This window comes from Delphinus delphis, chromosome 15 (genome assembly GCF_949987515.2).
Source record: "Delphinus delphis chromosome 15, mDelDel1.2, whole genome shotgun sequence".
NCBI lineage: Eukaryota > Metazoa > Chordata > Mammalia > Artiodactyla > Delphinidae > Delphinus > Delphinus delphis.
In genome coordinates, this window is record NC_082697.1 from 50,204,203 (window position 1) to 50,218,692 (window position 14,490).

Consider the following 14,490-nt stretch of genomic DNA (forward strand, 5'->3'; position numbering starts at 1 on the left):
TTTTTGGATGGAATGTCCTATAAATATCAATTAAGTCCATCTTGTTTAATGTATCATTTAAAGCTTGTGTTTCCTTATTTATTTTCATTTTGGATGATCTGTCCATTGGTGAAAGTGGGGTGTTAAAGTCCCCTAATATGAATGTGTTACTGTCGATTTCCCCTTTTATGGCTGTTAGTATTTGCCTTATGTATTGAGGTGCTCCTATGTTGGGTGCATAAATATTTACAATTGTTATATCTTCTTCTTGGATCGATCCGTTGATCATTATGTAGTGTCCTTCTTTGTCTCTTCTAATAGTCTTTATTTTAAAGTCCATTTTGTCTGATATGAGAATTGCTACTCCAGCTTTCTTTTGGTTTCCATTTGCATGGAATATTTTTCCATCCCCTCACTTTCAGTCTGTATGTGTCTCTAGGTCTGAAGTGGGTCTCTTGTAGACAGCATTTATATGGGTCTTGTTTTTGTATCCATTCAGCCAGTTTGTGTCTTTTGGTGGGAGCATTTAATCCATTTACATTTAAGGTCATTATAGATATGTATGTTCCTATACCCATTTTCTTAATTGTTTTGGGTTTGTTATTATAGGTCTTTTCCTTTTGTGTTTCTTGCCTAGAGAAGATCCTTTAGCATTTGTTGTAAAGCTGGTTTGGTGGTGCTGAACTCTCTCAGCTTTTGCTTGTCTGTAAAGGTTTTAATTTCTCCATCAAACCTGAATGAGATCCTTGCTGGGTAGAGTAATCTTGGTTGTAGGTTTTTCTCCTTCAACACTTTAAATATGTCCTGCCAGTCCCTTCTGGCTTGCAGAGTTTCTGCTGAAAGATCAGCTGTTAACCTTATGGGGATTCCCTTGTTTGTTATTTTTCCCTTGCTGCTTTTAATATGTTTTCTTTGTATTTAATTTTTGACAGTTTGATTAATATGTGTCTTGGTGTGTTTCTGCTTGGATTTATCCTGTATGGGACTCTGTGTGCTTCCTGGACTTGATTAACTATTTCCTTTCCCATATTAGGGAAGTTTTCAACTATAATCTCTTCAAATATTTTCTCAGTGCCTTTCTTTTTCTCTTCTTCTTCTGGAACCCCTATAATTCAAATGTTGGTACGTTTAATGTTGTCCCAGAGGTCTCTGAGACTGTCCTCAGTTCTTTTCATTCTTTTTTCTGCTCTGCAGTAGTTATTTCCACTATTTCTTCCAGGTCACTTATCCGTTCTTCTGCCTCAATTATTCTGCTATTGATCCCTTCTAGAGTATTTTTAATTTCATTTATTGTGTTGTTCATCGTTGCTTGTTTCATCTTTAGTTCTTCTAGGTCATTGTTAAATGTTTCTTGTGTTTTCTCTATTCTATTTCCAAGATTTTGGATCATCTTTACTGTCATTATTCTGAATTGTTTTTCAGGTAGACTGCCTATTTCCTCTTCATTTGTTAGGTCTGGTGGGGTTTTATCTTGCTCCTTCATCTGCAGTGTGTTTTTCTGTCTTCTCATTTTGCTTATCTTACTGTGTTTGGGATCTCCTTTTTGCAGACTGCAGGTTCGTAGTTCCCGTTGTTTTTGGTGTCTGTCCCCAGTGGGTAAAGTTGGTGGGTGGGTTGTGAAGGCTTCCTGGTGGAGGGGACTAGTGCCTTTGTTCTGATGGATGAGGCTGGATCTTGTCTTTCTGGTGGGCAGGTCCATGTCTGGTGGTGTGTTTTGGGGTGTCTGTGGCTTTATTATGATTTTAGGCAGCCTCTCTGCTAATGGGTGGGGTTGTGTTCCTGTCTTGCTAGTTGTTTGGCATAGGGTGTGCAGCACTGTAGCTTGCTGGTCGTTGAGTGAAGCTGGGTGTTGGTGTTGAGATGGATATCTCTGGGAGATTTTCGCCGTTTGATATTACGTGGAGCTGGGAGGTTTCTTGTGGACCAGTGTCCTGAAGTTGGTTCTCCCACCTCAGAGGCACAGCACTGACTCCTGGCTGCAGCACCAAGAGCCTTTCATCCACACGGCTCAGAATAAAAGGGAGAAAAAGTAGAAAGAAAGAAAGAAAGAAAGAAAGAAAGAGGATAAAAGAAAATAAAGTAAGGTAAAATAAAATAAAATTATTAAAATAAAAAAATAATTATTAAGAAAAAAAATTTTAAAAAAAAATTTTAAAAAACGGACGGATAGAACCCTAGGACAAATGGTGAAAGCAAAGATATACAGACAAAATCTCACACAGAAGCATACACATACACACTCACAAAAAGAGGAAAAGGGGAAAAACTAATAAATCTTGCTCTCAAAGTCCACCTCCTCAATTTGGGATGATTCCTTGTCTATTCAGGTCTTCCACAGATGCAGGGTACATCAAGTTGATGGTGGAGATTTAATCCACTGCTCCTGAGGCTGCTGGGAGAGCTTTCCCTTTCTCTTCTTTGTTCTCACAGTTCCTGGGGTTCAGCTTTGGATTTGGCCCCGCCTCTGCATGTAGGTCGCTGGAGGGCGTCTGTTCTTCGCTCAGACAGGACGGGGTTAAAGGAGCCGCTGATTTGGGGGCTCTGGCTCACTCAAGCTGGGGGGAGGGAGGGGTACAGAGTGCGGGGCGAGCCTGCGGCGGCAGAGGCTGGCATGACTTTGCACCAGCCTGAGGCGTGCCATGTGTTCTCCCGGGGAAGTTGTCCCTGGATCCTGGGACCCTGGCAGTGGCGGGCTGCACAGGCTCCCCGGAAGGGAGGTGTGGAGAGTGACCTGTGCTTGCACACAGGCTTCTTGGTGGCGGCAGCAGCAGCCTTAGTGTCTCATGCCTGTCTCTGGGGTCCGCGCTGTTAGCCCTGGCTAACGCCTGTCTCTGGAGCTCCTTTAAGTAGCGCTCTTAATCCTATCTCCTCGAGCACTGGGACACAAAGAGGAAAGAAAAAGTCTCTTGCCTCTTCAGCAGCTCCAGACTTTTTCCTGGACTCCCTCCCGGCTAGCCGTGGTGCACTAACCCCCTGCAGGCTGTGTTCACACCGCCAACCCCATCCCGGTGCTCCGACCGCAGCCCGAGCCTCAACCCCCAGCCCCGCCTGCCCCGGCGGGTGAGCAGGCAAGCCTCTCAGCCTGGTGAGTGCCGGTTGGCCCTGATCCTCTGTGCGGGAATCTCTCCGCTTTGCCCTCCGCATCCCTGTTGCTGCGCTCTCCTCCGCGGCTCCAAAGCTTCCCCCCTCCGCCACCCGCAGTCTCCGCCCTCGAAGGGGCTCCTAGTGTGTGGAAACCTTTCCTCCTTCACGGCTCCCTCCCACTGGTGCAGGTCCCGTCCCTATTCTTTTGTCTCTGTTTATTCTTTTGCCCAGCCCAGGTACATGGGGAGTTTCTTGCCTTTTGGGAGGTCTGAGGTCTTCTGCCAGCATTCAATAGGTGTTCTGTAGGGGTTGTTCCACCTGTAGATGTATTTCTGATGTATCTGTGGGGAGGAAGGTAATCTCCGCGTCTTACTCTTCCGCCATCTTCCCCTAGATCCGTGGCTCCATCTTTAATTCATTAGTCTAGGTCATCGCCAGGTGCGGTTCTGACTTCCTGCTCAGAGCACCTCTGTCCTACGGGGAGGAATTGCTGCCTCCTGTGTCCGCACGCCAGGAGAATCCTGTGTCTGTGTCATTCCTGCTGCTTCTCTCGTCGATCGGTCTCTCCACATGTGTGCTTCCACTGACTGCACTGATTTCTGACACACCCTCCAAATAACATCAGTTCTGATCCAGATTAATCGTGGTTGCTGTGGTCACGTTACTCCCCTTTGTACCTTTGTCTGTACCCTGCAGGTGTTCTCTTGGCCAGTCAGTGTGTCCTGGCCTCCCCCCGCTGACCCATCTGGCTCTCTTCGCTGGCTTTCCTTTAGGTCGGGATGCCAGGGCCAGGGATTCCTCCTCTGGCCTTAGAAAAGCCCAGAGACAGTGATTCAAGCTGTCTTTTTCTGTAAAAGGTCAGATGGTGAATATAGATATTTTTGGCTTTGGGGTTTTATGGTCTTTATTGAAACCACTTCACTCTGCTTTCTAGCTCATTGTGGATAATACATAGAGGAACACATGTTGCTGCATTTGCCTGTTTAAAAAGAGAGCCCTTGGGCCAGATCTGGCCTGCGATTTGCTGTCCTCTGCCCTGGAGAAGTCCTTCCTCCCTGCCATCGGCCAGCACTAGGCCTCTCAGGGACTGGGAGGTCCCAGGGTCTGGTGATGGTTGTTATGGTCACTGCATTTCCCATCTGCTTCTGTCTTTTTTTTTTTTTTTTTTTTTGGCCACGCCACGTGGCTTGCAGGATCTTAGTTCCCTGACCAGGGACTGAACCCCGGCCCCAGCAGTGAAAGCGCAGAGTCCTAACCACTGGACCGCCAGGGAATCCCCATCTGGTTCTGTCCTACGACACTGTCCCCTGAATGTATTTCCCTTTGAATCCTTGGGGGCACCTCTTACTCACCTATCAGTGTTTCTGGTTCTACTCCGAGCTTCTCAGATCTGTTCTCACTACCTGGCCTGCCTTGGTCCTGCCCTAGACCAGTGCTGCTGGTCCTGCCCTTCGTAACCCAGCCTTTGAGCTGTGAGATCCACACAAAATGTTCATCTGCCCGGCCGCTCCCTTGCCTGAGCCCCCTTCCTCTGCCCCACCAGAGACCCGCACCATGACCTGCCACGGCCCCGGCAATGGAGTCACCTGCCTCCTTACGTGCACTTTCCTTCACACCTTGACTCCTGCCACACTCCTGCCACTCCCACCTGGTCGTCCTCCCTAACCTGTTCACCAGGACTCAGCTCCTGTGTCAGTTGTCCCAGAAATCCTCCCCTGAATCCTCTCTTGTCCCCACTGCCGCCTGTGGTTGGGCACGTGGCATGCTCTTCCCTGGAGGTGCCTGTAATGCGCTTGATCGGGTGGAGGAGAAAGCCCCGGCTCGGCAGTGGAGGCCCTGGCCCCTGTCCACTCCAACGATGCGGGGAGTGGAGGTCCAAGTCCAGGCAGCATCCTCTTCCCATTGTACCCCTCTCGCTCTGTCTCCTGACTTTTGTCTGCCTTACAAGTACTGTTTTCACACCACCTTTTCATGTCGATGTAGAATTTCTCCATGTGTTTGTTTTTTAAATGACATCTGTTTTAGTTTTTTCAGTATTAGTAAGTTTTCTTAACCTAATGCTTGGTGATCAGTTCTTTAATTAATTAATTAATTAATTTTTTTTATTTGGCTGCATCAGGTCTTAGTAGCGGCATGCAGTATCTTTCATTGTGGTGCACGGGCTTCTTTCTGTTTGTGGCACGTGGGCTTAGTAGTTGTGGCATGGCATGTGAGATCTTAGTTCCCTGACCAGGGCTTGAACCTGCGTCCCCTGCGTAGGAAGGTGGATTCTTAACCACTGGACCACCGGGGAAGTCCCTCCGTGTGGTGTGTGTGTGTGTGTGTGTGTGTGTGTGTGTGTGTGTGTGTGTATACACACATAATTTATTTATTTATTTATTTATTTTTGGCTCTGTTGGGTCTTCATTTCTGTGCGAGGGCTTTTTCCAGTTGTGGCGAGCGGGGGCCACTCTTCATCGCGGTGTGCGGGCCTCTCACTGTCACGGCCTCTCGTTGTGAAGCACAGGCTCCAGATGCGCAGGCTCAGTAGTTGTGGCTCACGGGCCCAGTTGCTCCGCGGCATGTGGGATCCTCCCAGACCAGGGCTCGAACCCGTGTCCCCTGCATCGGCAGGCAGATTCTCAACCACTGTGCCACCAGGGGAGCCCTCCATGTGTTTTTTATTAAATTTATTTGTTTGAGTGGAGATACTACAAATGAATACATTTTACCTTTCCTTTTGGATTTGGAAGTCACTTATAGTGTTTTTAAATAACACAGGGTGGATATCTTTATTCATATAGCACTCTTATTCAGATAAATTCACACAATTGTGGTAAAATTATACTAACGTTACTGCTAATTGTCTCATTGTGAACATCCCGTCACAGCACTGTCTGACAACCCTCCCGGAAGGTGCGTGTCCGGCCCTCTGTCCTGGGGGTCTGTGTGCCTCTCCCTGCATTTCCCATCTGGTTCTGTCCATGACAAAGGCAGAAAGGAGTACCTGACAGACGAGTGCATGTTGCTCTGGGCAAGTCCTGTTTCATGCGATGCCCCACGTGCAGTGCCTGCTTTCTGCTGAGTTTATGACCCCACCGAGGTTCTCTCTGGCCAGTTAAATCCTTGTGCTTCTCACGAGTCTTTTTAAGGTATCTTTCCTGCTTAAAAGCCTTCTGCTTCAGGGGCCGCCCGTCCAGCCTGACATCTTGATGAGGAAGATACAACACAAAGAGAATGGTGGCTCCAACCTCTTCTAGTGCCATATCTGTGTAGTGATGTTGCTGCTCCTTCTAGGGACCCTGGGAAGTGGGCGCTCAGTTTCCATGCTTTGCAGCAGTCCCTCGGTCTGACTCACAAGTCTTTTGCTACTGGTGTGTGTGCGTGTGCACGTGCGCGTGGGCTGCTCTCAGTGTCCACGTGGCCATGAACGTAAGCCTCTCGATGGCTGTGGTGCTTTGTGGCAAGTTGGCAGCATTTTGTTCTTTGTCAGGCCGTCTCCACGGAGTCTGTGTTTCTGCTGGCTGTGCCCATCCTTAGCTCAGACTGTTGCTCAGATCCCTAGTTGATTTGAAAATATCGACTCTGGTCCTGTCGAGTCCAGTGTGCTGTTGTTAATATCTGTCATCATCACGAACACCCTCCCTCCCTCCAGGCTGACACGCAGAAACGAGTTTTAGCTGTTTGGCAGAAACGAGTTTTAGCTGTTTGGCTCTTTCTCTGTCTTCCGCATTTCTCTTTTTTGTTGTTACATAGTCTGTTCTTTCTGAAAGTCATTCCACGAGAGCAGGTCTTTCATCTGCTTTGGCTGGTCTCGAAACACTCACTTCCAATGTGAAGGCCTCAGCAACACGAGAAGAGGAAGGGGGTAGGAAGCTACCTGGAGATCAGGCGGTGGGGGGTCATTCCTGGAGCCGTGCTCTAGCACGTTCTGTGCTTTCACCGCCACCAGGCTATGGGCAGAGTGGACCACCCAGGCTCCCGGTGTGGACGTGGTGCATCGTCTGCCCTGAGGTCCAGAGGCGTGTCGCAGGGCGGCCACACTGGGCTCTGTGGGACATCTAGAGTGGTTGTGTCTTTCCTGGGCATTTTTATCACCTCCCCCTGCTGGACAGCCTCCTAAACTCCCCTCCCCCACTGGAGGTATCATTCCCCTTCAGCCCTTTTTCCAACTTAGATGAAGGGTGGATGCATCAGCTGCCCTCAGTTCCACAGTTAGCTCTGCAGGGTCAACCCCGCTGGCGCCATTCTCCCTTCTCTGCAGTGTCTTCTTTTTTTGAACTTTTTAAAAAAAATTTATTTATTTTTGGCTGCGTTGGGTCTTCGTTGCTGCGCTTGGGCTTTCTCTAGTTGCAGTGAGCCGGGGCTACTCTTCATTGCAGTACACAGGCTTCTCATTGCAGTGGCTTCTCTTGTTGCAGAGCATGGGCTCTAGGCACATGGGCTTCAGTAGTTGCAGCACACAGGCTCAGTAGTTGTGGCTTACAGGCTCTAGAGTGCAGGCTCAGTAGTTGTGGCACATGGGCTTAGTTGCTCTGTGGCATGTGGGATCTTCCCAGACCGGGGCTCGAACCCTTGTCCCCTGCATAGGCAGGCGGATTCTTAACCACTGTGCCACCAGGGAAGCCCCTCTGCAGTGTCTTCTGCCTGACCCACATGCCTTTGGTGTCCCGGTGTGGCCCCATGGGAAGTGCCTTCTTTCTGTTGAGCCGAGGGCTGCACCGAGGTCTCTCACTGGTCCTGATCACCTTTCAGAGCTGGTGGCAGCCGGTTGACCGTGTGAGGCCAGAGGCCTGCCCGCCTCTTGGTGCTGCACTGGTGGTCACACTGGGTTCCACGCTGTGCAGCTGTTTTGCAGCCCCTCCCCCAGCCCCGGCAACCACGGAGCCACAGATCTTTGTCTCTCCTGGACGCTTCATATCAGTGGAGTCATACAATGCAGGGCCTTTAGTGTCCGGTTTCTTTCACTGAGCATGACGTTTTCCAGGTGCTTCCAGGTTGTACGGTGTGTTAGGCTTTTGTAGGGTCCGTTCATTCCTTTCTGTGGCTGAGTACTGTTCCATTGTCTGAAAGCCCACATTTGTTTATCGACGGCATAGTGGATCGTAAGTTTCCCGAGTAGCGGTCCCTGTAAGAGTCTGCTGAGACTGTCAGTCTTTCTCTCAGGAGAACCTTCGGGAATGGTTGGCGTGTGATCTTAGCAGAGCCCCAGGCTCCTCAGAGGCTATCCAAGGTTCAGAATCCTTGTTTTAGGTCATTCATTCAGAACTTTACTTTCTATTTACTAATATACTTTTCTTTTCCTTTCCTATTGTTGTAATCACACACAGCCAAATCTTTGAAAGGGGGTCTCTGGGGAGAGAACAGTTGTGAGAGGGACACATGGCAGTGGTCTCTGCCCTGTGAGATGATCAGAAAGGGGCCAACTGGGCAGTAACCAGACTTACAAGGCACCGTCAGGCTTGGCTTCACACAATACACTGAAGGTAACAGTGGCTTGAGCACGTGAGGATTTCTTTCCTGGCGTCAGAGACGCCTGCAGGTAGGTGTCCAGGGCGGGCATCGGGGCCGAATCAGTCTGTTACAGAGCCTCTGGAGCCTCCCTCAGCACTTCTGCTCATACCTGGTGATGTGGTCTCCTCCAGCCACAAGCAGGCTATACATGGGCTGGCTTAACCCTGGATGTTGCCTCCCAAATCATGCTGTGGTCTGCTGCTGACAAGCAAGGGGGCGTCCAGAGCACTCAAGCCACATTTCCTCTTCCTTCTGGCCCCAGGCCTGGGGCGAGTTGTCTGTCGTCCCAGGAGGCATGAGAGGTGGGCCTCCTTGGTTCCAGTGCTGCCAGCCCCTCGTTGAGCTTGGGTGGGTTCTGTGCACAGAGAAGGTGGTCCTGACACTCCTCTGCCTCGCGGAAGCCGGCCATGCTGGACGTCCCGTTTTCCTCTCTGGGGAAATTGCTGTGCCTGTTACGACTAGTTTTCTAAACCACCCCCTTTTTCTCTTTTAACTTTTTATTTTGAAAATTGCAAAAACAGCACCATGTTGCCGTGTACTCTGCCCAGTATCCCCTGATGTTAACGCCCCATGGTCCATGGTGCAGTGGTCAAAGCCAAGAAGTGTCCCCCAGCACCCTGGTGTGCACAAGCTGGGCAAGCCCCGCACATCTGTGTTTTCTCCTTCTAAAGCCGCAACCTTTCCTCATTTTCAGTGTTCTCTCGCGGGCTGAAGAAGTCGTCCCAGGAGCTGTATGGCCTGATCTGCTATGGGGAGCTGCGCAAGAAGATCGGGGGCTGTGAGTACCCTTTGTTCAGGGGTGGCCTCCTCCCGGCAGGGCCTGCCTGCTATCCTCTTACAGTTGGAGTTTTAGTACTGGGGGCTCTTCTGTTTTCTCTCCGACTTACATTTTGAAAACATTTTAACGCACAGAACGTTTTAATATACCGAAAAATCGAAGGAGAACGTAACAACCCCCACATACCATCATTTAGATTCATGGGTCCTGAACCTTGGCCTTGTTTGTGTTACTGTCTCTCCCGTTCCTGTCCCTCCTCCACAAACTTGCATTTTTTCTTGCTCAGCTGGGTGACTGTAAGTTGCAGCCGTCTGAGCCCCCTCTAAACCCCTCAGCCATTGGCCCCAGTGAACAACGACATTCTCCTGCATGCCCAGCAAGCACATTTAAGATTTATCAAGTGGGTACCACAGCCTCACCTGGTATCCTGTCCAAACTCAGATCTCCCAGTGCGTCCCACCATGCCAGGCAGGGCATGCCTATCGGGAACAGTGCTCGCTCACAGCTGCTGTGTCTCTTGAGTCTTGACCTAGAACAGCCCCCACTTTCTGGCCTTTCCCGACCCTGGTACACTGAAGGGTCTGGGCCCCTCCCTTTGCCTTGCTCTGAGCATCTCCTTGTAACTAGATTCCTTTTAGATGCACAGGTGCTCTGGCCTCCGCATGTGACCACAGACAAGAGGCCTCAGCCTCGCCTCTCCAGCCCCCAGTTGTCCGCCTGTCACGTGGGTTGGAAGGGCACACACCCGCAGGGCCACTCTGAAGATTAAATGAGACACTATGAGATGATTGTAAGCTGTCACCTAACACGTCATAGCCGGGCAGGAGGGCGGGCAGGGTGGGCATTCCCTGGGTGACCCGCCCTTCCTGAAACAGGCAAGAAGTCCAGGAGCCTCTGAAGGAAGGGACAGGCGGCCTGGCTCCCCACCCCATGCTCCTGCAGGCTGACGACTTACTTAAACAAACCCCCGGCTCCTGCTTTGAGTGCTGTTGAGGGGGCTCTGGAGCCCCACCCCCTGGAATCCCTGCTTCCTTGTCCATCCTCCTCTCTGTCCTTGCCCTAAAATGCTCCTGGTCCTGGCAACATGCTGGGGCCCCGTCCTCCATCTCCCACATCCCAGCATCCCAGCCCGAGTGCTCCCCACAGGAGGCAGGCCTCATCCTCTTGTCAGCTTCCTGTTACCCTTGGGGTGTCACCTGGGTCCCCCGACCCAAGGGGCCTCTGCACTTGGACTTCAACACGTCTTCCTGCCTGGCGTCCCCTCCAGCTCATCTGCTCCTGCTGGTGACACCTGGTTGGTCCCTCTTGGTCCAGCAGCACTCAAGTGCACGTGTACACACATATGCACACACACACACACACACACACATATATACACACACACGCACGCACATCCCCGTGAGGCCCCACCTGGGCTTGGGGCTCCCAAAGCTGCTTCACAGCACTCCACCCTGGTGGGGCCCTCATTCTGAGCCCCCACTGCACCCACCCACTGATCCACCTGCTGGGACACTATTGTGTCCTTTGGTGAAGGTTTGTGGGGGAAGGAGCTCGCTGGGATGGGCAGTTGTCCACGCGCCCTGCACACAGTGGTAGCCTTTTCTGGGCTACTGGGAACACGTGTCTGAGCTCCAGTGGTCAGAGCGTGCTCTTTGTTAACATACTTTTTGTAACTGAGGTCTCCAGACATCCAATTCTTAAGACATAGACTGAGTCTCTGCTGGGTTCCTGGTCCTTTGACACACCTCACCTTGTGTCACAGCAGCTGCGTGAGCTGGGCGGCGTTCCCCCTTGAAAAGGGCCTGAGGACCCTCAGTTTCGATGGAAACGGATGACCATTCAAGCCTCCTGGGCTATTGAGTGACAAGTCACACTTTGCCCCAGGCCTGGTGCCATGCGGGTATCAGGACAGGCCGGGGAAGACCTTGGCTGTCTGCAGTCCTCACCAGTTGGTTGAAATGGCTTCTCTTCAAAAGGAGGTTGCTTGCATGGTGCTCCCATTTGGTGACTTGAACCCTGAAGTTGTGGTGGTCCCACCCTCTGGGCCTTCTGTCTGTCACTCTGTCCCTCCAGGCTACCAGATGCAGGACCTGTGGGCCCTTCCCTCCCCTTTGGTCTCAGCTCACAGGTCCATGAACGTCCCCGACAGGCTGGCTCTAGTGTCGCATGCTCACACATAGCCCCAGCGGTCACTTACGCTGACTGTGCTTGTGTGGTCCATGCTGTTGGAGGGCAGGGTTGCATCTGGCTTGTTTAGGGATGGGGTCTGCGTTTGCCCTCCCTGGTGCCAAGCACTGTTTCCTGAAGATCCGTTTCCATCTGGCACATGTCCCTTCAGCCTGCTGGGCTTCCTTCAGGCTTTCTCACCATGCCTCTGTGCCGGCTGTGAATTCTTTCCATTATCATTTATCTGAAAAGTCTTTATTTCATCTTTGTTCTTAAAAGGTATTTTTGCCGGATGTGGGATTTTGATGACAGTTCTTTCTTCATGGCTGAGAGGTCACTGGCCATTTATGTCCTTTCTCCTCTGTAGGGGATGCGTTGTTTTTCTCCGCCTGCTTTTAAGGTTTTGTCCTTGTCTTTGGTTTTCAGCCTGGCTGCGTGTTTGTGGCCCGTTGTGTTTTATTCCCCAAATATTCAGCAGGGTTCAAAGAATCTCACAGTGGCCTGCACATATGTACCACCTCCATCCTCCTTTTACCTGATTACTACACTTCCTATCTCGCGTGTCCTGAGGGCAGCAATGAGTGGGGGGTGGGGCAGAGGAAAGGAGCGTCTGCTCTAGTAAACACGCAGGGTGTCAGTCCGTAGTTCAGAGCTGACGGAGGCGGGCCCACAGGTAACCCAGGAGCCACGCAGGACAAGAGTGCGTGGGGCAAGGTGGGCCCGGAGAAAGGGGAGTCTCTGACTGGGGCGAGTGGCAGTCCAGCGCGGCAGGGGGGCTGGGGCGGGGGTTTGGAGGCGTGATGAGCTGTGCAGAGGTGGGAGTGGTCCCCTCCCCGAGGATGTCCAGGTGGGCAAAGACAGTGCTCTCAGCACAGGTGACGTGTGCGGGCCCTGGGGGAGGGCCTGCAGCTAACATGGGGTCTTAACTGTGGAAGACCTTGACTACTCCATTGAGTGGTTTGGAGTCTGCGTTGGAGATTATTATGTGGGGTCTTGCTGGGCTTCGCTCCTGACTACTTGATGTTCACGTGTGTTTGTTTTTCCATCAAAGGCATGGACGACAAGAACGCCACGAAGCTGAATGAGCTCATTCAGGCTGGGTGAGTAGAGCTGTGTGTGAGGCAGGCCGGCTCCTTGTGGGAATTTGCACTTTTCTCTCAAATATAGACCTCGAAATATGTGCAGTTTTCTCCCCTTTTCTCAGTGAGGACCATTAAATCCTGAAGTCCTCAGAGTTAGCCCTGACACCCTCACAGTTAAGCATCTGCCCGTGAGGAGGTGGCCAGCCCGGGGAACTGATTGACCTGCCCCCAGCTTCTCCCCGTCCTGGGGGCCCCGTCCTTGTTCTTCTGCGGGTCTCCACTCAGCCCTCACCTTCTCACTGTCTCACTCTTTTCCTCAACCTTGTGCATTTCATGGTGTGGGGGTCTCCTTTGCTTCTAGAAGGCCTGCCCTCCCGGCCTTCCTGGTGCATGTTTCTGGTCCTCCCACGCTTCCTCTGCCTGCCGTTCCTCCTTGTGCCTCTCGAGGTCAAGCTGAGTCTGACTCTGTTCTGCTCTCACACTCCTGGCCTCCCGATCACACAAAACCACTGGGGACCCCCACGCAGCTCTGACCTGACTGCTGTGACCGTTTCTGCCCCAGAGAGGCCGTACCAGGACTTGCTGCATGGAAAAGCCACGGTGCCCTGTCCTTGAGTTGCCCAGTGGCCCTTTGGCTTGCCCGCTGCCCCCTGCACTCTGACAGCCTTGCTAGTAGGTCCCTGGGCACCAGCCAGGTGTCTGACCCTGAGCTGCTCTCCAGCTTCCGGAACCGCCCTCCTGGGGCTGTCCCGGCACTGCCCCCAGGCTCTCCTGTCCCTGCACCCTCTCCTTTGGCTACTTTAACTCTTCCCAGGGCCTCTGTTACCTTTTCTGGGTGAAGGATCCCAGATCTGACTTGTCCCCCATTTCTCTGCCTCGATGTACAAGTCCCATTACGGCCTGGATATTTCCTGTGTTCCAGCTGGAAGCCTCCAGCATCTTTTCCTGGGAAGGATGCCCCCGACCTTGCACTCTGAGGGTCTCTCAGTCAGCGCCTCTCACTCCTCTCTGCAAGTAGCTGGAAGCATGGCAGGCGGGCCTGTCCGTCTCTCGCAGCCCCTTGCCTCTCTCATGGCTGCTGTGGCCTAGTCCCTCAGCACTGCGGCTGTGCTGGACTCCAAGTCACAGCCTGACCATCCCCCGTTACATAGTCTGGATTTCTCACCTGTTGTGGGGTCCTCATTGGCAGCCACCCTGTCCCTCCCACTCACCCCATCAGAGCCTCTGCGCTCCCACGTGGACCTCTCCACTCCTCATCTTAGACGGACCCGCCCGCCATCCCCAGGCCCCTGCTGCTCGATGGCCAGCTGTCCTGTAGGTCGAGCCATCCCTGGGAAGTTTCCCTGGCCTCTGCTACATCAGCGGGACGTTGTCTTGCACCCTAGTTTTTTCCTCCCTCGGCCTGGTGTTGGACGACCAGCGAGCCCCCATCTCTCAGGTTGAGTCCCTGCCAGGTTGACTGTGTGCATTTCTGCTTTGGCTCCAGCCCAGCGTCTGACCTTACAGAGGCTCATGTTGGACCCTCCAGGCTCTGTGTCTATGAACTACCATCAGTTTGGAGCCAGGCCTGAGAGTGACTAGGTTGTACGTATCACTGCCATGTGAAAAAGCAGTGATTCTCCCCAGCGGCTGAGGAGTGAAGGTGACCTGGCCAGCTGGTACCACTGGGCACATGGAGCCTCCCAGAGGTGTGTGGGGTGGTCAGAGGCAAGTAGGAAGAGAGGCCACCAGCCTTAGCCCTGGGGGTTGTCTATTGCACCTCCCTATTCACCTGCTGCAGCTTTAGCATCTGGCCTTGCTTCCTACCCTCACACCTGCCCTGTGCCCATCAGGTGGAAGCTATGTTTGCTCCAGGGTCTAAGATGTTCGAGCAGTGTTGTGCATACACACCTTTCCCGGAATGTCATC

General features: G+C 52.1%; 1 protein-coding gene across 1 annotated transcript in view; it reads left to right on the forward strand.

Annotated features, from left to right (window-relative positions):
- CRAMP1 (cramped chromatin regulator homolog 1) overlaps positions 1-14,490 on the forward strand; it is a 68,021-nt gene that overhangs the window by 23,493 nt on the left and 30,038 nt on the right. Inside the window, exons 5-6 of the mRNA XM_060031465.1 lie at positions 9,251-9,334; positions 12,552-12,600. Of these exons, the coding sequence (XP_059887448.1) occupies positions 9,251-9,334; positions 12,552-12,600 (133 nt within the window). The remainder of the gene's footprint in view (positions 1-9,250; positions 9,335-12,551; positions 12,601-14,490) is intronic.